We start from the raw sequence: 26478 nt of genomic DNA, 5'->3' as shown, positions 1-26478 counted from the left end.
AACGGTAGAAAACGAACTCTGCTAATATTCATTTATTTATGAGAATATGTTTATGACCCATGAGCTTTACTCGAGTGGGTGGCCCCACTATCAAGAAAATCTCCACACTCTCATTTTCAAAATTCAGTCTGCTAACCAGTCAGCCCCGGCCCTTCTCTCTCTTCATGTTTCCCTACGGGTGGGCTCATTTCCAGCTCCACCGTCTTGGGCTACTCGTGGTGACGGCACTACTTGTTCTGTTATGGAGATTCGCTGTGAGCTGGTGGTCCGCTCTAACCAGAGCTTACAGCAGGTGGAGAGCTGGCTGAAGTGACCACAAGGCTGCAGAGCAGAACGAGGACTACCATCACGAACTGCTGTTCAAGATGTGGAGTACAAGTCTGTCCACAGGAAGAGAAACAAAATGAAGAGAGGCGATAAGCCGCTCTTTTATTGTCAGAGTGTATATATTATGATTTATTAATGTATTTAAGCGGGGTGCACCTCCTTTCCTGCTCACACACACGCGCTCCCTGCCCAAGCTTCTTGTTTTATTGATGATTATAGCGATGGTTTAGTTTTCCTTTTAGGAGAACTAAACAATCAGATTCTGGGCCCGTGTGCGTAACACTCACTCATATCCAGAGATCTGCTCCGTCAAAAAAAACTAAACTAAACAATAAAACTAAACCTGCAGAAAAAAATCATTGCATTTCATTTCAGTCGGATACGATATCCAGTGTTTTTCCCAGCTTTCCCCAAATTGTGTAGTTATGTAGTCTGAGAGAATATCAATTCTTCCATTTCACACGTTTCCTGAAGTATTTGTATCCATTCAGGGAGAGCTGCACAGTCTTTATGCAACTGTTTCTTAGTTATTGCTTTATCTGTCTTATTTTTAGAGCCCAGTTGGCACATTTTCCAAAAAAGTGTCACCAAAATGAATCTGTGGGCTGATTATTGAGCTTATCTCTGTTACCACATCAACCAGTGAGAGGAAACCACAGGACAAAACCAAAGCACACTCTCTCTAACACTGGCCATTACTGTTTTTTATTTTTTATTTTTGGAGCTTTAAAGCCTTTTCGCAGATGAATTATTTCCATGTACACGTGCGTTGCTGGTCTTCTTCTGTTCGCTTTTTGTGTGTCTTTCATTTATTGAGGTCTCATGCTCATGCAGTATCATTAGTGTGTGTCAGTTTTTCAGAAATGCTTCACTTCCTCGACCCCCCAGTGGCAAGAAATCCAATCTTCTGATCAAAATTTTGAAATATGGTGTAAATCCTTCAAAAATAGCCTTGAACTAAAAAACCCTCAACCCTCCGTGGCTTCAGCTTTCCCCAAATCTCCATCATTAACTTGTCAGAAGCAGGCATTTTACCGCCTCAGCTGCCGCCCCAAATCTCTATCAGCCCGCTGGCAGTATGAACACCAGGATGTCGATTTCAATGCTCCGTGCTGATTAACATATTAACCAATCTTTTGTTTCAATTTTCCAGCGCCGGCCCCAAAGGAGACAACATCTACGAGTGGAGGTCGACCATCCTGGGGCCACCGGGCTCCGTGTACGAGGGAGGGGTCTTCTTCCTGGACATCGCCTTCACACCAGACTACCCTTTCAAACCCCCCAAGGTCAGCAGTCAGAAGACGCAATTGTTTAGTCGTTTGGATTTTTTAGCAGCGGGCCAAATATTAACTACACACTGCACAGACTCTGGAAGGACTGTGGGGGTGTGGAGGATATATCTGGCTCATTTCTTAATCTGGAAACCAATGATTAGCCTGCAGCAGTGCACAAAGCATGACCACATATTTCCTTTCATAATAAAAGCGCATTCGTGTGATATTTTCGCAGCAGTAAGGTAAAGACCAACATCTGAACCTGCAATTCCCAAATGTAGACACCCACGTCCCATTTTCAAATCTGAAAAGTATGTTTCCTTTGTTTTGTTTTCGCTGGTTGATTCTCCAGTAAGAGCTGAACTTCTGCTCTATTTGACTTGTTTTGGTGTTCAACATCCAACATGTTGTTTGAGGAATAAGTGCTGCAGTTGAGTTGAAAATTTGACCCGTCCTGTTTTCACTGTGTGAAGGACTCCCATTCTTGTAATATGTGGCGTTGTCTGCAGAGTACTTTCAGTGATGTCGAGTTGACGCCATTTACTGAACATGCAGACTGTTGGGGACGCTCTCCTTTAGTCTGTAGTGCTCCCGATTGTACTTTCACTTGGCCTTCATTCCCCCCACCCACCCACACTCTCCATGTTAGTTACGCGCACCCCTCCCCGTGCTCCCTCACCCTGTTCTCTCCCTCTTCCTTGCTCTTTGTGCCATGTAACCACCAACTCTGTGTTTGACAGCAGACTCAAACAAATCCACAGGCTCCGGCCCAGCTTTCTGTAGCCAGAGGGAGCTCGAGTGTTTCCGCCCCCCTCTTAAATACCGCCAACCCCTCCAACACACTGTGATCTACAGCCAGCGCCCCCCCACACACGTCTTCGTCCTTTAGCCACCGTACACTCCTCACTGCAGAAACACTTTCACATCTGAGGCTTCTTTACAAGAAAATAAAAAAAGTCAACCTAACAAGTTCACCAGGTGGATGTGTTTGTGTTTCTGAGCCAGGAAAGAGGAGCGCTGTGTCCGCAGAGGCGGTGGGGGTGGGAGGGGTTTGTTATTTATAACGTCCTGCCTTGTGTGTGATTTTCAGCGCTGGGCCCAAAGGAGGGGATAGGTTGGGGGGGGGTGCCAGCGCTCATTAGAGGTTTCCTCTGGAGGGTCAGGGTCAGGAGGGCCAGATGTTCATGATTGGAGAAGCAGAGGTGTCAAGTGTCAGGACCATACAGATGTCAAGCTGGAATCTGAGCGAGACGGCAGACATAAACAGCTCTGTGTTTGGAGGCTGGTAGCTGAGAGGGCGTGTTATGCAGTCTGTGTGGTTGCAGGAGCCTGTTTGCTGAGACAGGTAAGCTGATCAACTCTGGATGTGCTCGGTTGTTTTTACACCATGCTGCCCTCTGTTGGTCAGCCAGTTTCAGCAAAAATATAAAAATGTGAAAAATTCCAGAGGATAAAACCAAAAATAATGATGTTGACAATAATAAAAAGCAGCTGTTTTAGATTAACTGTGTATTTATGGCTCAGTATTGATCCAGAAACTGTGACAAATGGTGCAGAATGGCCCTCAGTGAAGCGATCAGGCAGACCCATTATACTAGGCCTGATGCTGATACATCAGTGTTAATGTGAGTAACGGAGAAAAGCTTTTAAGCTGCCCTCCTCTGTCTCACTTGTTATTATCACTGAAAGTATCAGACTACATGATAACATATTCTTTTTTTAAGATCTTTTATTTTATCCCACTTACAGCTAACATGCTGGATTTACAGGCTTAATCATTTGTTGCCCTTTTTAGTTGTCTTCTGCTGGGTGGTGGCTGTCAGTGTTGGTTGAGTGTTAGTGTTTATGGAATTAAAACAGACTTCCACTTATCTGGATCCAAGTGCCGGGGGGGGGGGGTTAACAGTGTAGGCAGAGATATCTTGATGCATGCTCAATCATCCAGGTAAGTAAATCTCCAAAAGTTGTTTCTGTTCATCTGGACGTAGCGTTCTGTGGGAGAAACGTCTCGTCACTCATCCAAGTGACTTCTTCAGTCCCAGCTGACTGCAGGTTTCCCCAATCTTATAAACAGTACATTTGCATAATGAGGAGATCAGTTCCTTAATCTTAATTGTGTAGGCAGAGATGCCTTCCCAATGCCACTGCTTTTAGTTTCTCTGGAGAAGAGACAGAGGTGTTCCCAGGGAAGCCACGGTCCTGGTTCTGCCCCAGGGTCTCCTCACAGTTGGTGTTGCACAAAGCATGTCACCAAGCTGGCATCCAGGAAGCATCCTGATCAGAAGCTGGAACCATTTTAATTGGATCCTTTTGGAGGAGTAGCGGCTCTACTCAGAGTCCCTCTTGCATGACCGAGCTCCTCGTCCTGTCTCTAAAGGGAGCTCTTTCAAAGGTAGCTCATTTCCACCCCTTGTACCCGGAGTCTTATTCTTTTCTCCCCAGAGCTCACGGTGATATTTGAGGGTGGTTACATAGAGCAGCCAGTAAATCAACAGCTCCGCCTTGACAATCAGCTCTGGATTCACCTGGTATGATGTCCACAAGGCAAAGGGGAAAAGGGATCTCATGTTTTGTTTAATGCAGAGATCACCAAATAAAAACATAAACAGCACTGATGGGAAAATGTCAAAAATATTTCTCTTATTTTCTTTTTTAAAGCCCTTCTTCTCTAAAGTGCATTTGTCTTCGTGTCTGCAGGTAACTTTCCGTACCAGGATCTATCACTGCAACATCAACAGTCAGGGGGTGATCTGCCTGGACATCCTGAAGGACAACTGGAGCCCCGCCCTCACCATCTCCAAGGTGTTGCTGTCCATCTGCTCCCTGCTCACAGACTGTAACCCAGGTATCTGTTTAATGCTGTTTGTTATGGCCAAAGACTTTTTAATGTAGGTAACTGTTCTGTCTTCATTTCCTTCTTTCTGTCCTTTGAATGCAGTGTTTTGGTGCAGTGGTCTTATGTTTCCAGAATGCTAACTATTCCTGTGTATTAAAGAAACCACAGCCAATTCAAGCCCTCATTGTTTCCCCAAGGCCGTCAGATGCTGACAGATATTTGGCACAATTAGAAGCTTCAAGTTGTAAATACCAAAACCACATTTCGCAGCAGGAAAGAACAACTGACCCACAGTCTTATAAGAAGAAACACAATGTCATGTTAAAAAACAAACCAAAAAACACTGGGCTGTTATTAGCTTTGTGGCTTCAGAGCAAGATGTTATGTTTGCACAGTGTCGGCAACCATTAAGCAGCTACACTTGAAGAGGTGAGACAGAAAGTAGCAGAAACTCAGGACTTTATGTAGAAAAATGTAAGGTTATCAAATGTTAACGTTATTTACACTAATTTTAAGCTTAATGCTTTGAAATTGAGTCATTGTTGGGTGTATAGTGTATGATGAGACCCTATTAAAGAGTCTTCCTCATAGCTATACTGCAAAAAAGTTATTCGGGTGAGGTTTGGCCAGCTGCTGGTCCAGTGACTCTTTTTCCAGCAGCAGCTTGAGTTCACAGGCTAAAGTGAACGTGAACAACAGAGATTTTAGTTTGCTGTTAATACACTCAGAAAAATAATTATTGGCCCTCTTCAGCAGTAGTTTTTAATAAAATCAAATTTAAAATTTAAAATAAAATCAAATGTTTTTTATTATTCATTAAGGAAAATATGCTTGGTATAAACTCAATCTATATGAGTCTAGTAAATTTTATTTGACCCAATTCTATTAACTTTAACATTTTACTTGTGCAACAAAATTACAAGGAAAGTCTAAAGGTAATCAAAGTACCGAAAGTCAGAAGTTTAGACATCAATATTTTTTCAAGTGTATCCTGTTTTCAAATACAGGAAGTGTTTACGGTTACCAAAATAAGAGACTGTTCTTACTCCTAGTTTATACTTGCCTTTGTTGCCCTGGTGAATGGCAGCACAAGCCAAAGTGCAGGTGCACGCCTTGCTTTGTAGGGGCAGCTTGGTCTTTACTGCAGTTTCACTGCTCTCGTACAGAAGCTCAGAGAGTCTCTGCTTCAGCATCTTCAAAAGACGAATCATTCTGGGAAAAACAACTTTAAAATCTGTGTGACTGCTTTCTTGACCGTACCAGTGTTGGGCTGTGTTGTTCTTTTTGTTCTTTATGGTGACACCTACAGAGCACCAGGATAAATGGTTTATAGGGCTGTGGTGATGTTACACACAGTAGCAGAGCGTAACAACGATGGCAATGATTGTAAGCACAGCAGGAAGACGTTTGCAGCTAAAAATAGACATGTGCAAAGTGTAAAACAGGAAACCTGTTCATGAATCAGAGTTATTAAGGTCCAGCCCAGGCAGCCTTAAGTCTTCTCAACAAACAGATTTATAACAGCAGCAGTGAAGCAATCAAAACTTTGCAGGCAAAAAGCCACTGAAGATCTTATCAGTCCACCTTATCAAGAAGCTTAAAAGCTGAAGGAAAAACATCTTTTCAGCTGCTTCCATCCACAGCTGGTTTCTTTTACAAAGCATCCGACTTAAGGTTCTGAGGTCTAAACCATCATCAGTGAGGACCCTGACTGTGAGCTATCAGATAATGTCGCTTTTGTTCTCTGAAGCCAAAGACACACGTCAAAACCCATTTACATTTTTTACCAACAAGTACTTTTTGCTTTTCTTCAAAACATAGGATTAGGATTAAGAACTCACAGGATTAAAAAGAAAGAAAGTCTGTCGGTGTGTAAAAGATAAACAGCTTGTTTAGTTTGCCTCAATCTTTAAATTTGGCAGTTTCCTTGTAAACGTTGCTGCCATCTGACAGCAGCCCTCCAGCATGCAGGGATGTGTCTAAACCGGAGAGCAGAGTGTACTCAGCAATATTTATTCCAGCTCTTGATGTTTTTGGTTTTCTTGGCCAGTTAGGGGAAAACGGTTACTTTGGAAACCATTTCTTTAGGACAGTTTGTTTATTTCTTTATTCATTAGGACTCCCAATGGCCGTAACACAAAGCACAGCTAGTCAGTATTAAATACATCCAACAACTTTAACCGTGCACTAAAATTAATGAAAGCAGGCAAAGTTCAGTGATGAAGAAAGATTAATCAGTCACATCAAAATAAAGATCCACAGGTTTTCCTTCAGTGACTGCTTGAATGAGCCTCTGTTTGATATTGTTTGGCAACCAGAGCGCTCAACCATAATGATCTGCATTCTTCTGTTATGCTGCATTTCCATTGCTTATTTTATGTGACGTGTTGTTTGTTTTACATCTGGACTTTTGAGTCTGTAATAAAGATTTATTGATCTCTCGCTCTCTCTGTGTTTCAGCCGACCCTCTGGTGGGAAGCATCGCCACACAGTACTTGACCAACAGAACAGAGCATGACAGAATAGCCAAACAATGGACGAAGAGATACGCCACATAGACTCCCTGCCGTGACCCGCCCCCTCCTTCACCTCCCTCACCCCTCACTGAACCTCTCTCTACCTCTCTCACCCCTTAGTCTGTCAAAGCACACTCACTAAGTGCAGCGGTAAATCTGCCCTCCTGTCACCCTTCCTCTTCCATCTTCCTCCTCTTTCTCCTCTTCTTCTTCCCTCTTTTATCTACCTTTTCTGTGTAAAAACAAAAAACAAACGAAAGAAAACAAAAAAAAAAAGTCCTTTGTTCCTTGTTGACTTGAAAGCTTCTTTTTTATACAAAGAGTAGATTGGGATTTTTATTTTCCAATATCTGAATGTTGGAAGTATTGTATTGGAGAAAAAAAACACAGAATATTATAATTATCATAAGCATTGTCCTTCAGCTATACATTATGTATTCTCATTTTCTTAGTGGCACCTGGAACAAACATGCAGAGTATGCTTTTACTTTGTTTTCCTCGTTTTTATTTTTTTGGTTGTCACCAGTATGATATCTGCATGGAACAGGAAAGTGGCTCCTTCATGCTTTTTAACTTTCTCTGATTTTGTTTGTACTGTATGTATTTTTTCAAAGGCTTTTGAGGCAGACCGCAAAAGTATAGGTCTGCCTGTGAAAGAGGCAGGACTTGTATATTTACTGGCTACCCGCCACCTCTGCAATTGCAGAGTGGTTTGTTGTGCACTTGTATTACTGAAGCACCCAATAAAACACACTGTGGTTGGCTTGTGAGAAAACGCTCTGCTCTCTGTGTGTAACTGCAACCTCTTCACCCTTAAATGTTTACACTTGTTCGTTCAGTCGCGTACCTCCTGACTGCTGATGTTGCATGTTTCACGTACGCAAACACGCCTGATTATGAAACATTACAGTCATAAACATTACAGCGCTTCTTGGCACACTGGGTGAGGGGTAGATTTTATTACCCACTACAAGAAGATGTGAAGTTTTTAAGTTGGCTAGTCTTACACCTCAGAAACTCAAAATGGGCCTTCAGTTTGTGGACAGAAAGACAAACCTTTTGAAGATATTGCAGAGACTGTATACAAAAGATGGATGTAGTCCCCGATTGGTTTTCATTTTATTTCATTGAAGCCATTAGAATTTTGGCTCCTGCTGTGCTGACTTTGTTTTTTGTTTGTTTGCTTTATTTTTCTTTTTATTGGGGGGGGGGGGTTGCTTATAGGCTAATAAAATCTGAGCTCTTGACCCATCAAAACTGAAAAAGACAAAGATCTTAGAATGTCTTTGTCTCATAGCAGGCCGTGTTACTTATCAAATATTTCCATTAGACTAGTTCAATAACTCTGAATATATTGCTGTTATCCAGATGGATGAGTATAAAAAACATAAACAAATAAATTACCCCCTCACTCCCTCGGATGTGTGATCAAGGGGAAAGTTAAATATAGAGACCCAAACCCTGTAAAAATATTTATTTCTGCTGTTTTGGAACCAGCCTCAAGTGGCCACTAGTGGAACTGCAGTTTTTCTGGCACACTGGCTTCTTCTTTTTCCTTTTTCTTTTTTTAGCTCCAGAGGATGTGACTTAATGAATTAATTTAGTCAACTGAACTAAAAACAACTTTAGAATTTCTTTTAAAAAATAAAGTTTGCTTTTATTGAGTTACCTGTGCTTTTAGCCTGTTTACGATGACCAAAACTATTACACCATCATTTAACCATAGGAATTCACATGAACATATTCATATGGAGACCATTCAAAGGTTGAATAACCATAATAAACATGAGCTCATCTTTAACTTGATTTATTATGAGGTTTGTCACTTTTTCAACAAAAGAAAATAAAGTGCATGAAGGTGGAGAGACAAACCAGAAATGTTCAAAATTTCATTATGTTCCCTTCCTTTCATGCCAGGAAAAAAAGAACATAAAATATAACAAAATGTTCCTGGAAATAGGTGCGAGTTGAAATTGTCTTCTTTTTTTCAGATTTTTTTTGGTGGCCATGTGGGGTGGGGGGGTGGGGGGGGGGGTGTCACTAAAAACAGAACAGTGCAGGGAAGGGGAGGGGGTGGCGACAGGAAATCGTGAGGGGAAGTTATATATGCAGAAATAAATGACTTAATGTTTCAGCTCATTGTAGGGTGTCTTCCTCTCTCTTGTGCTCACATTTATTTAACATATTACCAACATAGGACAGTCTTGCCAGGGAGCCACTGGGGGGACCAGCAAATGGTGGCATGTACTGTGTACTGTCATTTCAAAGGACGATTACTGTTTTAAAACACAGAAACACATCACGGTGGCTCTTTGGCATAACCACCTTAGTAGAAAAGTTATAAAACTGCAATGACCCATTCAGAAAAAAAGCTCTCCTGATGCGAAATACAGCCAAAAGTTGCCCTTTGTCATTTCTGCACTCTGAAAAGGCCTCCAGTGGGCCCGGTTGGACCTTTCAGTGTGCCATTATGGCCCGGGGACCTTATGTTTGATACCCCTGGTTTATACAGTTCTAATAAAAAGGTTCATGTACTCTTTTTTTTCTCTCCATTAAACATCCCTTGTGCTTATTGGTCGAATTGATGATGTTTTCCAAGAAAATAAATATCCAGTCCTATCCAGGATTTTTTTAAGAGTATGTGAAATGGGGTCCACAGTGAGTCCAGAACTATTAAAATATTAAAAACAGAAAGAATGGACCTGAAGGGGGATTAAAAAAAACACAAACTAAACTTTGTAGTACTTCACACAATATGTTTGGCGGTGTGCCATGTTTGAATCATAAATGAGTCATACAGCAAACAGCTTTTAAGCCTTTTTGAACAGAACAAGAGCTGACTGAGCCCTTGTTTCTTACAGATTTTGGTATTTCGGTTGCTCTCCTGATTAATGCTCCAATTGGCCGGTGCTTTGCATAAGTAATAACGTGGCCATTAGACTGTAAGACTGGCCAGAAGGCTGCTCGCCAAACGGGATAAAGTCTCCATCTCAGACTAAATTGGTGCTTAAAATAACTGCATTTTTACCACACATTAGATTACAGGATGATGTGATGTGTTGCTTTTAAAACAGCAATCTAACCTTTGCTGGCTCCCATGCTGTTCTTATTGCCCGTGTACAGTACATGTTTTTTTCCCAAGATAATAAAGGAGAATTGTATTCCAATTTCAGTCCATTACAGCATTTTAGGCTAAACTTTTCCACTTGATGTACTTTATAACTTCACTGAAGTGCCTAAACAGATAGTCAAAAACCTTTAAAACAACACTTGAAATTGGTTAAAGAAAATAGTATTCCACTATCAAAACACAGCAGTAGTCACCGTTTGACTAAATTACCCCATTAACCTCTTAAACCTGCGCAACCTTCACAGGTAACTGCATCATGATGTACTTCGTGGGTCATTTAACAGCTGCAAGGCACCTTTCCCTTACAAATCTATTAATATGTAATTTATCAGTAATTGAGCCACGGTCAACCCAAATAACAAGGGCCTGAATTTTTTGTTTGTTTGTTTTGTTTTTTGCACATAATGGCAGGTAAAAGCGCAGAGAATCGATGCGCCTTTAACACAGAAATACAAACTATTCGCCATTAACCTTTCAGAACTGTGAAAATGTGCTTTCATGCCAATTTTGGTTGCAATACTTTCAACTCGTGGTCCTGCAATAACACGTCGTGAGTAATTATTGGATGAGTCCACAGACATGTGGTCAGTTTAAGTGGGTTTTTTGTCAGTTTCTGTGGCCGATGAGGCAGCAGCTTAGTCATAGCTAAAGATCTGTTAAATAAGACCTCCTGAATACAGCAGACAGAACATCACGCTTTTCAGATTATCTGCTTTAGGTATTGCAAATGTGACCAGTGTGTAATAATCACCTCACATACTGTTTGGTAAATCTAGCCCATGCACTTTAGCTGCCTTCTGTGGTCCTCCAGGTCACATAATGTGCTAGATTGTTGTTTCGGCTACTGTTAATTGTTTTTTTGTTGTTGTTTCTTTTGCTCTTATTGCTTTATTGATTTTTTTCTTCTTCAGCCTAACATGACCTCCTTCAGCTGTTGGGTCTAATATTTATATCCTAAGAGACGTCTTTGAGATCTTTCATGGAATAATAAGGGAAAGGCCCATGTATGAAACGGCTTCTTGGTCAACTGCTTTTAAGCCTCTAAAGCGGGAGTATGTATGAGACACTTAATTCAATACGTTCGTTAAACCCCTTCAAATCAACCTGGAAGCCTGCACTTCACTGCACAGTTACTGGTGTGCAGGAGAAAAGACAAAAGCAGTGTCATTGTCCTAATATGCACGGCCCTGACTGTGTAATGCTGCGTTCAGGATTTTGCTCAAGCTTAAAATGCTTTAATGAGTGCTGATTAATTAAAGGTGCAATATGATGGCTGCAACTGAGCCAACTTTAAGATATTCCTCCTGTTTCTAGAAACACTGAATCAACTGCCTGTTTGATTTCTAATCATTACTCGTTCTTCTTGTGTACTGAATTGGACTGCAGCGCCCGAAATAAACTTTTTTTTAAATTATTATTAATATTATGTAACCTGCGTGAAGCACTCGCTGCAGGCCTGTACTGTTTCCAGAGTAGGACCGGTGCCGTTCAGCCCACTGCAGCCGCGGTAGGCTACTTCCGTTCCGCAGAGGGCGACAAGCACCAGCCAGCTAGCCTCTACTGTGGCGGAGGTCCAGACACAATAGAGTGGGTAAGTTTTATTAGCGAATAAAAACGGCTTAATGGCATTTATTTCTCAGACTCATGTGAACTGTCTGCGTCTCTCTGTGTGTTTTTTTCAGTCGAAGTCGATGGTTTAAAAAGAGAGGAGCACACGAACGAGAAGGTCGCGGTTATCACTTAGTCGCACGGAAAACGGGCACCGACTATGTACTGGAGCGCAGCTGTTGCTCCCGGCTAGTACCTAACGCGTTTAATGTTTCACTCTCAAACTGACACCCTTCATACGACAAGTTTGATATACGAGAATACGATGCAACCAAGTGTGATGCTACATAACCCGACATTTAAATATATCTTACTGCAGAAGGCCAGAGTCTTTGCTAGTTGAAGTTGGGGTAAGAGTGAGGAGATCTGAGGGGACGTTAGCCGGTAGCATTAGGGGGGCGTTAGCCGGTAGCATTAGCTTTGGTGGAGGGTGTCACCACAGGGATAAACTTAAAATCATCTGAATTTTTTAGCATTGACCCCTCGTCAGGCACACTGAGCTTCTTGGCTGTGAAATTATTCGTTTTAGTGTACATAGCGCTAGCTAGCTAGCTTGTTCGTCTGCTAACGTTAGCTAACGTTTTCCGTGACGCTAACGTTAAATCAGCATTCGCAAACGGCTTTGTTTGCGCCACCTCCTCTCCCACACGCGTACCCCCACAACCTGAACAGACATTCGCTAAATATTGCTCACATTTACGTGTTGTCTTTGTTGACTTATTACGTAACCTAAATTACTTAAACTGCATCCAGTTAATCGAGTCGAAGCGACGTTTTCGCGAAACCGAGTTCGCTTAAATCGAAAGGTTTCAGCCGCAGCGAAACGTTCGCATCGCCTCGTCTCGAAAACCGATCAGCTGGTGCTCTTCTGAGGCCACCGTCGATCAGAGACTGAAGACCAGCTTAATTACACCCTCTGAGGGCAGCTGGAGCTGAACGGTTCGTTTTCGCTTCGGATTTGGTGGAAAAAAAACTCCACGGGACTGCTGTTAAATAGTCCAAACACTTTCACCTCGTTTTGCTGATCACCTTTCCTTCAACCTCCCCCCCCAGGATGTTGCTGAGGTCGACCTTCTGTGGTGAAACTGCAATGTCCAGAAGATGAACTTTAAAATGCATAAATAGCCCCTGAAGTGAAACCAATTCCCATCAGTGATCCAGGACAACTCTGACCTTTGTAAAGACAAAGAGTCTGCGTTAACTTGCTTGACAGAGCTCTGTGACTCTAACTGTTAATTCTGATCATTTAAAAATTAATTTTAAGTTTGAGTATATTGAAACAGACTTTAGAAAATGCCAGGAAAACCCTGTTTAAGACACTTTTATGCTTCAGTAAATAAAACACAAATAAATATATTTTATCACCATCTAGGTGATCTTTTTTTCTAATTTTATTTTCCATAAGTTGAATTGGTCAATTAAATATGAACAAATTCATTGGACCGCAATGAGATTTTGTGGTACAATATCAAACATCAAATATGCTTTGGATCATTTTGAGGTTGAAGAAAAGCTCAAACAGAAAATGTTGGAGGCTGTAGCTCAGGGGTAGAAGAGGTCAGAAGATATTAACACAAGTTCACATTCTGTTAGATAGAAAGCACTTAAGCATAGAAAAAAGTGCTGGTGTGAATAGGTGAACGAGACATGTTGTATAAAGTGCTTTGAATGCTTCAGTAGAGTAGAAAAGTGCTCTCTAAGAACCAGTCTATTTACCAGAACTAGTAATACTTTTATGTATAGTCTCGGTTCAGACTTGGTTATGAGCTTCTTTCTTCCATAAAGGATGTTCTGGCGTCTCCTCTGCTTCAGTATTTGGAGAATTCAGCCAGTTCTTGTTAAGTCTGCCATACATTCACATAAAAATCCTTCAGCTGCAAATGAAGGTGGTTTAAAGCTCTATTTTTCTTCCTCAACATGGAAGTGGCTTATTAAATGGCTGCTTGGAGGTCAAATTAACAAAAGCCCCATTTAGAAATGACTCTGAATCTTTTCGGCTTTCCACCTTTTAGGTTCCGGCTCTTCTCCAAACCAAACCGGTATGTCGGATGAAGACTCCCGTGCAAGCACCAGCTCTTCGTCATCGCCGCCTTCCTCCAGCCAGACCAGACAGAAGGACACTTCTTGCAAGAAGAAACGGGAGAGCAAAGCCAGCATGAGCAAGAACTCCAAGCTGCTTTCCACCAGCGCTAAACGGTAAAAAACCTAAACCATAAATCAGAAGTATCTCAAGGACATCCCCGTAATTCTCTTTAATCTCAAGAATTTGATTGTTGGGGGGTTTCTGTGTTAACAAAAATTCTGTGGGTTTATTTTTAGGGGTAAATTTTAACATAATTTATAAGAAGAAGTCCATTAGAGACATGTGTTTCAGCAGGCCACAAGATTGTCTTTTAGCACTTCCCTTTTCTCTTCTGTGTGTGTCTGTCTCTGTGTGTCTGTCTATTTCTATATATCTGCACTTTCAGTCTCACTTTCACCAACACTTGTTCTTTTACACAAGGAATTGTAGCAGAAATTACATTAAATAATCCCTAAGTGAATATGTAAATTTCACATTTAAATAAGAGGGTCTGAGTCGTAAATTCTGTGATTTCTGGAGTAATTATTACTGTAACTGACTATTTCTTTGATGTGCAGGATTCAAAAAGAGCTGGCTGACATTACACTGGACCCTCCGCCAAACTGCAGGTGGGTTTCACTCTGTACCACATGTCAATTATCTACCTAGCTGCACTGGTAATAAAACCCATCACTGTATTTTTCCTCAGATACCAGCCGCTGTAATATACAATACAGAGCAATACTGTGGTCAAATCCAGATCATAATTACAATGGTTAACATTTTTTCAGAATTTGTCCGCTGTGGAGATAAAATATGTTTTTTCTTTTAATCTAAAACTAATAATTGGCTGCTGTTTCCAAGATATTCCTTATATTTAACACCTGTGTACATTCTTAGAAAGCATTGCAGGGTTATTTCTCCTGAATTCACAAAGTTGCTGCACTGAGTTTATTTAGAGCTCAGCTTGTAAGGTCAGGTCAAGATGCTGGGGCTAGTTGGGAAACATCATTTTCATCATTTACTTAGAATATTATGAAATGTAGATTTGTGGGTTTTTGCCGCATGTCATGTATGTCTCTATAACCAAATGTATTTATTCACCGACTTAGAGCACCAATAGTGGTAATGCAAAGTTAGACAAATTAGTGCATATTTAATGAACTAGGGCCTCTAATGCAAAAAAGTCTTTATGTAAGTAATCAACTGGTGAAGTTTGATATTTATTACTTTTTAAGCAGTGAATACTAGTGTCCAGTTAAAAATGAATTCCACCATGTGCACATTTTAAGGCTGTTTTCACAAATTGTCTCATGCTCTGATTCTGAAATCTTCTATTCAGCAGCTCTTAGGTCCACCAGGCTTAGCAGTAGTATTCCTGCCTATACACTCAGAGCTTTGGTTGAAAAGTGTGTTCTTTTAACACTTTCAACTTGATTTATTGAGCATTTTATTCCTGAAAAAAGTGAAATGGATTTTTTCTGACTGATGACTGACGTTTCTGATTTATGGAGAGATGGGAAATCCAGAGTTATTTTTATTTATTTTTATTTTTTTAAACACTTTACGATGCGATATCTGAACATTACCCAGTGTTCATATATCTCTATTTAATGCATACTTTCATGCATTTCTGTATTTGCATATTTAAACACAAACATTTCAGAGAGCTTGTAATGATTAATGTAATTAATTATGTTAAATGTTTGTAATTACTAAATACTAGTTTCTAACTAAAAACTTCTAAACATACAATACATAAGGACTCTTTTTTTCCTTATACTTTTAACTAGAAATCTTCACTTTAGACACTTTACAAACTGCACACACACCAATCCAGTTTTAATCTTTTTATTCTGAGATATTTTACATTAACAGTCAGTATACTAAATGTACCACTTCAGATTCTTGGGGAAAAGTAGTGATTATTTAATAACTTAGTCCTTAAATGTTAAAAGTGGCAATGCACCACTGTGATCGGAAAGACCGTGCTTAAAACTGACATGTTTGAGTTTAGCCTTTGCCTGCAGTGTCCTCAGGCAAATCACTGAGCCCCGCCACACTCCAGGTGGCTGTTCGGCAGCTGCGTCTGACCTTTGACCTCTCTCTGAAAGGAGGGAGAGAGGGAGAGGAATCTGTTCCACTGTGGCTCAGCAGATCAGACAAACAACCTCAGGCTACAGACCATCACACAAATGAACGCTGTCTGGATGTTTGCAGATAAATGAAAGAAACAGGAATTGGTGTCAGTTCACAGCCACAGTCCTAAAAGAAACGGTGGTTCCTGCTTAAACTTCAGTTGTTACTGCTGCCACTTTTCAGAAAACAGCAGCTTCTCGGGCTCCTTCAGGCATCAGACAGAAACTGGCCACTTTCATGTTGTTGCCTCTACCTGATTCTCGCTTCTGTAGATGTCCAGCTGTTTTCAGACATTTTATAGACAGGAGAATGAGGTCAGGATATTTCCCACAGATGCTCCTTTCTCACATGTGGCAAACAGCAGAAAATGGTCCCCTTCAGGCATGTTCACATTACTCGACGTGCCATGTGTTTAGAAAAGTTTTAGCCTGTTGGCTACAGGGATGCGCACAGCACAACGTTTATCTAGTAGTCACTTAAAACCCTACGGTGTGTTGATTTTGTTTTTTGGTTTTTTTTTCTCTTTTAATTGTTGTTCAGTAGTTTAACAAGTTTAGAAGCCACTGCAGATGTTGTCTATGTTGTGAAGGCAGGAAGCATTATAAGAGCTGTTTGTTTGTTTCAATCCTGGCACAGAATCATCAAATGAAGATAATCTAGCTGTTGTCTTAACTCGTGACTTTTACATAGTAAAGAAAAGTCTTCTTTTTTTTTTTGTTGAAACAGGTGACTTAAGGCAAGGTGCAGCCTGCTGAATTGTTGGTTGATTGATTTTTGGCCTGTACAATCTGAGTCAATAACAATAATTCAGTATTATCTGCCTGTTACAGGTGACAGGTTCACATCTTATTCTACAAATCATGTTTTCAGGCCAAATCCACCTCGTTAAAAAATCAGAATATTTAAAATCATTTAAAAAGTTAATGTAGTTTAGAGCTCATGATAGAGTAGCTGGCCCTGTCACTTCCTGTCCTATAAGGTCATTCTAGTTTAAACAGTACTGCGACTGTTTCAAAGGTCCTTTTTGAAGACACTTTATAGTGCAAACATGATAGCCATCCTGCTGTTTTCAAACTATGCACCACCTTGTTTTAACCCATAAAAGAGGTAGGTGGTGTCCAGTTATCCTAGACCAATATAGCTCAAGTAAGTCATATCCTATATGACGGCAACATTAATGTCTCATAAGGGTGCTACTTTAAGATGATTAGCAGTGTGGAAAGAGTCTTATAATTAGAATTCATCCACTTGAAAGTCAGAGCCTTTCATCTATCACATTTGCTGTTATATCTTTTAACATCCAGATAATTAGTCCAGACGGTTCTCCCTGGATCGATATTCCATGTTGTCGTTGGCAGTGAAGCTCTGTGCTAACCTTGATTAAAAGCGAACAGAAGAGCGCAATATCTAACCCTACCCAGCGTCCCTGCTGCACCACAGGAGCTTTCAATCAATACTGATATTACGGCTCATAGCGATGAACCCTGAGGGGCTCACAGTCGCATGTTCTACATGTCAGAGGGATAAAGGCTGGGCTGCTTTGAGGAAAAATCAATACAGATTACAGATCATGAGGCAGAGATGCATCACTGGGGATTTGCTTTCAACTCTGGCATCTTCTGAATGATGCTCAAGGGAAAAAGCTTCGACTCTCTATGTTTGAAGGAAAATATGCTACAAGTACAGTGCTTCTCTTTTTTTGTCCAGTGTTTGTTAATGGAATTTACAGATGTTTCTCACACGTGTCACATGTAGGGAAGTCGTGAAGTTGCAGTTTTCAAGACAGAACAGCCAAATGGATACATTTGCTGATTGTGTGATATATATATATATATATATATATATATATATATATATATATTAGGGGTGCAACGATACACAAAATTCATGGTTCGGTTCGATACTTTGGTGTCACGGTTTGATATTTTTTCGATACAAAAAAAATGTTCATGCCTTTTTAATTTGTCATTTATTAAAATTATAATATATATATTTTAACTCAAAAGTACAGTTTTTAAATTTAATGTTGCTGAAAAAACAAAGTAATAAAAAAATAAATCTATCTGATCGAGAAATCACTCATCTTTGGAAAAGAGAGTTTATTACAGAAAAATGGCTCTTTCCAAAATAAAAGCTATACTATACGCTTCTTCTGGGCTATATTCTCAGCAGCATATTAAACATATCAGGTCCCCATAAGGAGAATCCTGTGCTAACGGCTGTCTAAATGACTCGGGTAAAGTTTGTAGCATGCGTGCTTGTTGTTTTTGTCTGCTTCCACTTGTCTTTGCACTAGGATGATGTCGGAGTAAATGTGCAGTCATATTCGTTGTGTTCCCACTAGTGCTGTCAGCGTTAATCTGAAATGACGTTAACGCCACAACACGGCAAATCTCCGTTAACGAGCTACCGCGGATCGCCCTGTGTGTGCGGCTGGATTGCGTCAACACGTTAACAAGCTAACTGTGCTAACGCACTAGTTCCCACCAATGTAATTGAGCATTGCGTGGCACATCCAACATACTGTTTTACTTTTGTCCATGACGCGCTTACCTTCAGGGTCATACGTCACACAAAAACCAAAATAGTTCCAAACGCCTAAATGAGGGTGGGGGAGGTTCAATTTACCATGTTGCAACGAGCTTAGCTTCTGTCTCGCTAGCTTGCGCTGCGCTCAGTGAATCTGCGCTCGACAGTGCAGCCTAGGCGGACAAGTTGAACGCAGATCCACTGAGCTCTCAACACAGACAGCATCGTCAGAAGAAAAGTTGATAAAATAAATTAAAAATTTTGTATTGTTCGATACATATGTCTACCGAACCGAAAGCACTGTATCGAACGGTTCAATATCGATACGAGTATCGTTGCACCCCAAATAAGTAAATAAATAAATATATTGTTTTGTTTTCCTCTTTCCCATTTTCTCCTTCTCTGTAACAGAGTGTTTCAGCTACACATTTTTCAAATTGGAGAATCTAAATTAGCGTCAACAATGATGAATTAAATATTTATTTTCCAGTTTCATATGCATGTAGTTTTTTTTTTCTCTCCTGCTCTCTGGGCAGCAGATGGAGAGTTGTAAGTAAGATGACCATTAGTAAGACAAAAATATGCTTTTAAAATGGTTAGGAGTGACTCTTGAAGCTCTTTTCTGAACTGAGAGGTTTCTGTCATATTTCAGGTCTGCTTATAGAACAGAATGATTGGCTGTGCATCAGACATTAGCGAGGGAGGTCGCTGCCTGTGCAGCAACCTTTAGAAAAATCCGGATACTATTCTAATGGCTATTAAAACCAGATCTTTACTGAGATGTTAGAACTAATCGCTAAGGTTACAGTAGGTGTTGTCAAATGTCGTTTTTACAGGGGGAGGGTTACTTTGGGTGGGATTTCCCTTTAACAGCCCACTGAATTCATCTGTCGAATTACAAACGCGGCATTTATCATCAGCTTTAGCTCCTTTCTGACGCCTTCTTCAGCGTGCTGCCAGTAAACGTGAATTTTATTGTGATTCATTGTGTTTTATACACACAGTACGTGAATGAATGTGACTTTCATACTGTAGTACACACTGCTTTGATCACTGCCGCTGATGCACATCCACTGTGCAGCTTGTAATCTACAGTCTGTGTGTGGGTGTCTTTTTTTTCTTCTTTGTTTCTTTCCTCCCTTTCTGACTTCATTTGCGTCGGTGTGTCTGCTCTGTGGATGTTGTCTGTTTGCAGATGAGATTTGTATCGGCAAAGCTTTTTCCCCCTCCTTCGTTATTATTGATGTAGTATGATAAACACCAGAGATGACCGACAGAGATTAGAACTTTCATTCTTTAAAATGTGACTCATGGCACAGCAGCAAATAAATATTGTATTTTAGGCTTATGTGGGTGGTGCAATAAACTAAGTGCACCTTGATGTTTTCAGAATATTTTTGTGGCTTCACCAGAACATAAATCCAGTTTAAATGAATTTAATCCTTCTGATTGCAGTGCTGGTCCAAAAGGAGACAATATCTATGAGTGGAGGTCGACCATCCTGGGACCGCCGGGCTCTGTGTACGAGGGAGGCGTCTTCTTCCTAGATATCGCCTTCACACCCGACTACCCCTTTAAACCCCCCAAGGTACTAATGCACAATACTAGAAGCTCATGTCTGTTAACTGTACCTCAGAAGCAGGCAGCGGGTGTTTGGACTGAAACTGTTTCAGCTGCAGGGTTTTAGATAACATCAAATCGAGTTCAAGGACTATATCTGATTTAAAAGACAAGGTGTACTATGTTTAACCCAAAAGTTGGAAGGTTGGGTTATTAAATGTAGCAAAACAAACAGATGTCACCTGATATAAAAGTAGCTCTGCATAACGGTGTAAAGTTTGACAGTGCAGGGTTGAAAAAAAAAAACCCCGTCTGTTTTCTCAAGTCAGTACATCTGTTAACCTGAGAAAACAGATGTTACTTTATGAAGAATCAGTTTTATCAGATACCAAGATGGAGCTTTATTAGCTACACATTTGCTCGCTTCTTATCAAGAATATATTTATTTCAAACAGCAGGAAAAGTAGAAATATACAGTCTGCTTCTTTTAATAAACACACATATCTCAAAGGGATTTTTTGTCATAAATAATTTCCAGAAAAATGGGAAACAAACAATTAAGAAAAAACTGTTCACACTGACTTCCAGTTAAATCTCCATCCCCACACTGTTCCAAAAACACGTTTATTTATGTTTTCAGTTCAGTTTCAGATTGCTTCCAGTGTGGGCTTGATTCTTTCACTTTATTTTTTCCTGTGGTTTTACTTTAGTTTTACGCATTCATTGTAATAAAGGTAACCCTTTGTTACAAGGCAAAACTGAGCATGTTCAGAAATATATTAGACACAGTATAATTTAAATTTTTATTTTCTCAAATAAAGTGTTTTTCACATCTAGTTTTAGTTACCTTTGCTAACCTCTCACTGAGACACTGTACAGTTTCATAACACCGGGATACAGCACTTTACACGAAATATGTTGTCTCATTAAAAAAATAATCTTGACACAGATAAGCACTGTGGTTTTCAGTCATTACTCAAACAGGAGTACCGTATTAATCATCTGTTGGTCTTTTTTTTAAGCTGTAGATTTTGTGCACATTGGATGTTGATGAGAGGTTTTAACATTATAAAGCTCTGTAGTACACACGATCTTCTGACAACCAGTCCTGTGAATGTGAAAATCACCAGATCATTTTTAAAATGAAATGATGCTCCAAGCTTCAGTGAAACTTAGCTTTATTCTTTATTAGCGACGGTGAATATAAACATGGATCTCTTAAGAGAAAACACGCCCTCTCTGGGCACACAGTATTAAATATGCTATAGAATACATATTCAAATAGCACAAAAAAGCCTCCAGCTCCACTCCACACACGACACACAAAACAAACACATTGTACAACCTTTTGTTTGCCAGATTGCTTTTACTGAGACCCTGCTCCTCTTGCTTTTGTAACAACACAGCAGCTCATGATGGTCACATTTAACCTCTAAAATTACAGCCTAATTATCCCAAACACAGTTTTTAAAAAAAAGTGGCTTCAGTCCAGATTTCTGGGAAATCGGTGCTTCTACTTTCCAATTCATGCATTTATGCATTATTCTTTTAATTTTGTGCTAATGCTAATGTTTGCAATTTCATGTTTCCTAAATGGAAGCGTTTTCTTTTTCCATCATATAACTGCTTCAGCTGCTTACTCTGGATCAGCACCACACATTTACAGAGTTTACAAATGACTGGATTTGTTTTTCCCCAGAGGATTATTTGAATGATTTAAGCAGCATTTTTCTAAACGTACAGAGTCACAGCGGTGACAGTGAAAACTCTCATCCCAGTGGATGTGTGTAGTTTCATCAAGACCGTTTCCCATGGAATGAAACAAAACAAATACATGGTAAAAAGCCCAAACAGCAGTGGGAAACAACCTGTTCTGATGGGATTACAAATAAAGTAATAAACCACCACAAAATATTAAATGATGCTAAAAATGGACTAATTTAAACCTGAAGCATAGCCCTTTATACTTAATTGGCCCATTTATTACATTTATTTTTAATAAAATAAACATCTGGTCTCTATGTTTGAGTAAAATTTATTTTGTTATGTAAATATCAACAGGAAATCTGCTCTGTTAAACAAAAGCAAAAGTGAAGATTAAATGTAAGCACATTTCTGATAATCACAGCGTTTCACTATTCATGTCTGTGTAGGTGCAGTTTTTGTTTGGGGTTTGTGGTTAGGGACACTTGACGCAATCAGATTTTCATTTCGTACCTTTGCTGCTTCAGTTCATGATGGAAATATAAATTCAAGTAAAAAGAAAACACATATACTGGCTGTTTTCATAAGTAAGTTATTTTAGGAGAAAATTTTATGACCATGCGAGTCATTCAGTAAAAGTTGGTCATCGTCTTTTATCTGAACCCTCAGACTCCCAGATTTTTTTTTAAACAATAATTTCAAAGTCATGCAATATTTTATTTTCATACTATGAAAAAACTGAAGTTACAGGCCCTCAAAGTACACAAATAATTACTTTATTTATGGTTAGATGATGAGCCTGGTGTCAAATGTAGATCAAAATGAGACATCTCAGAAGTTCTGTTCTGAGCAGTCACCTATTCATCGTGGTGACATGACCTGTGAAAGCTTTCCAGTGAATTATAATAGAATAGAACAGTATCAGTGCTGGTTTCTATACCTCCACGCTACACACATTGAGTTATTGCAGTTTTGCTACTGAACAAAAGTAATCATGAAAAAAAAAGCAACATTAAGGGTTTAGATTGTGACACTTCAGGTGGGTGTAAAATTGATTTGGGATGGGGTGGGGTGTTGGTCTAAAAGCATCATCCCCCTGGTGGGGTTCTCTGTGTGTTTCCTGTAATTTATTTTTTAGTCTCTGATTATATTTAATGTCTGTGAGAAGTGAAACAGCATGATAAATACCAGAGATGACCAACTGAGACAAAAACAGACTATCGTTCTTGGAAATCTTGAGTCACGCTACAGTAGCGCATAAACTGAGTGTTTTCGTCTCTTTGGGGGGGAAAATGAGTATTAGACATTGTACGCTGAGATGAAAAGGACTCAAATTTCCTCCAAATGTTTTCCACGCTTCACTTGTTCCACAATAATTTTGCATTCAGTTTTGACACGGAACATTTACTGTAAATGACTCACTGTTTATGGCTGATTGTTGTACTGATAAGGAAAAGTGAGGTTTCCTTCCAAGACAGTTAAGATGACGTACTTCTTTTCAGCCACTAGGGGGCTTTTCTCTACTGAAGAGGTTTCATTGCAGTCCAACACTGACTGAAATTCTCTACACATAACAAATATTTTGTCATAATTGAGCTGTGTGAGTGCTTCATTTTGTTTTTGATAACACATGTGAAAGTGATCAATACAGGAGTGTTTGTACTGTGTTCTGCATTTCTCTTCAGGCTTTTTTTTTTTTTTTTTTTTTAAGTGTTTTTCATGCATCTGTGTGTCTGCAGGTAACTTTCCGTACCAGGATCTATCACTGCAACATCAACAGTCAGGGGGTGATCTGCCTGGACATCCTGAAGGACAACTGGAGCCCCGCCCTCACCATCTCCAAGGTGCTGCTGTCCATCTGCTCCCTGCTCACTGACTGTAACCCAGGTAAGACATGCACGCTGACGAAAGCTGCATCATTTGAGTACTCAGAAAGCAAAGATGTATTTTTGTAACAGCTGTAACATCTGACAATTACTCATTAAGAAACATGGATTTATTTCAATGTAATCTGGTGCCCATGAAAAACAAACGCAGTGAAGGGAAAACTGGGTCATCCAGGCTTGGGCCAGCTGGTGTTTTTTATTGAAAAACTTTATTCATTGTTTATGGTGTAGCTTTAATGTAAAGGTATTACTCCTATATGTAGCGTCTTCATGTAAGGTACAGCAGTGGTCCCCAACCTGGGCCACAGACCGGTACCGGGCTGTGAGAGTTGAGGCTCGGTCGTGAAATTTATGATTTTCAGGGTTTTTATCGTTAACCCTGTTTCCCTGGGTCTTTTCCTGTGTTGTAGTTGTTTGTCTTATTTTGAAAGAAATAATTACGCATTACCATAGCGACCAGAGAGCATTAAGGGGCAGAGAGGAGGATGTTACTCTCGATGTGGTTAGTGCATTTCAGGAGGACGCTGCTAATAAAGTTACACATTTACACAATACTACTTTTTTTTTTTTTGTAATTTTGGTCCTATCATTTTATTTTGTTGTATTTATCCGCGACACCTTAAAGGCCGGTCCGCGAAAATATTGTCTGACATTAAACCGGTCCATGGCGCAAAAAAGGTTGGGGACCGCTGGTGTAGAGTAATGGGAGAAGCGGCGTTACAGACAGACTGGTCCTCAAAACACTGTCCCGCTGAGCTGTAATGAAAATGAGAAGTGCAACACAAACAGGAGGAGGGAAGATAAAATGTTGCCCCTTTTTGAAAACATGTTGGCTGAGAGCTGAACTTTTTCCATTTCCAGTTTGTAAAACTTCAGGTTTTACCACCACTCGGCTAATCATTAGCAAGTATTTGCAGACAAACTTGAAAAACTAAAGGTAACCATGGCAATTCGCCACCAACTGTCACATTCAATATGGCGGACAACTCTTGAGCAATGCCTGCATCATGTCATGTGACAAACCTCATTGCTGCCAAAAGCAGAGAGGTGAGAGACCCTCAGATATCAAGTCGTTAATGATCTTTTTACAGGTTTACAATTGTGAAATCATGATTGAAATCAATCATCAAATCAACTGCATCGTTTCTGTTTACAGCAGTGGGTTTTTTACCTCCAAAAAGGGCAGACTCACTGGACAGAAGTAAAAGCCGTGAAAGTTTTTCAGATTGAGCCTGTTAATCGTGCCACTGTCAGGATCGCCGCTGTCAGCTCTCTGTCACTTGTCCCGTGACCAATGTGCAGGTCTCCTGAGGCAGTAAAATAAAAAAAGTTCATAGTCATTAAAATAAAAAAGTGATTAAAATAAAAAAAAAATTAGATGAATGGCCCTTCCCTAATGCATGTCACACTGGTTTTATTGGTATCTTACTCAGTGTGAGACTGAAGAGTCTTTGGTGAATAGCAGCACTGTTGCCAGTCGGCTGCCTCAGGTCAGGGATTCTAAAAATGAGGCGCTGCCAAGTTTTCCTCTTTTCCTCGCCCTGCTCAGTCACTGTGTTTTGACGTGCGCTGTTACTGTCACACTGTGGGAAACCGATACAAATTTAATAGCCTGCTGCTCCACATTTACTGCAGGTATGCGCGTCTCACCGCTGCTTTGACAACCATTCGAATTGATGACCCCGTATTTTTACCACATACCTTCCACAGCTGTGAACTCTGATCTCATGACCCCAAAGCTGCACATTGTAAACGCAGTCAGATTTTATGTGCTCAGCATGCTGCTGCAGGCAGCTAGCATAAAAGTTTTACTCTGATTCATTCACCAGTGAGGAGAACCTGTCTGAAAGACAAGACAGCAGCCGTGTTGTAAAAGAGACGGTGTAATTTAGCTTTTATGCAGCATGAAGCATTAAGGAAGAAGGCAGAGTTCAAAGTGAGGTGCAGTTTTAGAAATGTGATGTGAATTCCAGCTGACGGTCCACACAAACATTTACATGATTTCATAAAATGGAAACATGTGACTCAAGTTTGTGTAAACCATCAATTTTATCATTTTATTTTTTCCAAAAAAGTAAATTGCAATTGTATGAGAATGACTAACCTTTCAAAATAAGAGCATGAGGACTGTACAGTAGTCAGTGTCACTGAGAAACTGTGCTCAGATCCAAATGTTCAATATTTAAAAAAAAACCAAAAACTTCTTAAACAATTGAAACTGTTTAATTTGCTTCAGTTTTTTGTTTTTGTAGCATTCATGCACAGAGATCATGAAAAAGCTGTTTCGAAATGAATGTTTTCCAAGTCTTAAATTGTTGCCGACCAGCCTACGAGCTTTTTTATTTGAAGTTTTTAATCTGTATTAAAGAGACTATCAAACCTTTTCACCCTGCCATGAAGACGCTTCTGGGAGCTCTGAATTTTATGTTAATTTATAACTTAAACTGTCATTTGGGGGTTTTAGATGGCAAATCGGAAGAACAGATTTGAATGTACTGCACATGCATTCCAGACTAAATGTTTCTAAAGTAATTTATTCCATTTTATTCTGATTATTCCCGTTTCTTCTGTTCACCCAGCCGATCCCCTGGTGGGAAGCATCGCCACCCAATACACGACTAACAGAGCAGAACATGACCGAACAGCCAAACAGTGGACAAAGCGATACGCCACATAAACCCACAGAGGACGGCAGCAGCAGGAAAAGGAGGAGGAGGGTCGAAGGGTCGCTGGGTTGCTTGTTTTGGGGGGAGGGGGTGTTATTTCTATCTCAGATTTTTAGTACTTTATTGTCTGGTATATTTTTTGCTTCCTGATTAAGTTATCTCCAGAAACATGGTAATAAAGGAACACAATGGAAAGGAAGTGATGAGTCTGCCTCTTTTCTGTTTTTAAAAAAAACATTGT

General features: G+C 40.0%; 2 protein-coding genes across 4 annotated transcripts in view; both read left to right on the top strand.

Annotated features, from left to right (window-relative positions):
• Positions 1-7728, top strand: part of LOC146509024 (ubiquitin-conjugating enzyme E2 E2) — a 34356-nt gene extending 26628 nt beyond the window's left edge. For both annotated transcript variants that reach the window (XM_085176933.1, XM_085176932.1), the window contains exons 4-6: positions 1481-1613; positions 4299-4446; positions 6898-7728. In XM_085176933.1, the coding sequence (XP_085033059.1) occupies positions 1481-1613; positions 4299-4446; positions 6898-6995 (379 nt within the window). In that variant the 3' untranslated portion in view covers positions 6996-7728. The remainder of the gene's footprint in view (positions 1-1480; positions 1614-4298; positions 4447-6897) is intronic.
• A 3798-nt stretch (positions 7729-11526) lies between these two features.
• LOC146509023 (ubiquitin-conjugating enzyme E2 E1) lies at positions 11527-26436 on the top strand. Of its 2 annotated transcripts, none has more exons than XM_085176935.1 (6): positions 11527-11674; positions 13704-13887; positions 14332-14382; positions 19877-20009; positions 23425-23572; positions 26151-26436. In XM_085176935.1, exons 2-6 carry the CDS (start codon positions 13733-13735, stop codon positions 26246-26248), a joined length of 585 nt encoding a protein of 194 aa, XP_085033061.1. In that variant the 5' UTR covers positions 11527-11674; positions 13704-13732; the 3' UTR covers positions 26249-26436. The 2 variants fall into 2 exon arrangements, with proteins under 2 accessions (XP_085033061.1, XP_085033062.1); XM_085176936.1 differs by having other exon boundaries at positions 11553-11670.
• The last annotated feature ends 42 nt before the right edge of the window (positions 26437-26478 follow it).

The sequence above is a fragment of the Neolamprologus multifasciatus genome, chromosome 11, assembly GCF_963576455.1.
Source record: "Neolamprologus multifasciatus chromosome 11, fNeoMul1.2, whole genome shotgun sequence".
Lineage (NCBI taxonomy): Eukaryota > Metazoa > Chordata > Actinopteri > Cichliformes > Cichlidae > Neolamprologus > Neolamprologus multifasciatus.
The sequence above is the reverse complement of the archived record's forward strand: the minus strand, read 5'-3'. Positions and strand labels throughout refer to the sequence as shown.

What these genes read in the sequence shown, in the direction of transcription:
- LOC146509023 (XM_085176935.1), top strand. Translation starts at nt 13,733, where the DNA reads ATGTCGGATGAAGACTCCCGTGCAAGCACCAGCTCTTCGTCATCGCCG. An exon ending in CTTTCCACCAGCGCTAAACG is followed by an intron (nt 13,888 to 14,331) that starts GTAAAAAACCTA and finishes TTTGATGTGCAG; the next exon opens with GATTCAAAAAGAGCTGGCTG. An exon ending in ACCCCTTTAAACCCCCCAAG is followed by an intron (nt 20,010 to 23,424) that starts GTACTAATGCAC and finishes GTGTGTCTGCAG; the next exon opens with GTAACTTTCCGTACCAGGAT.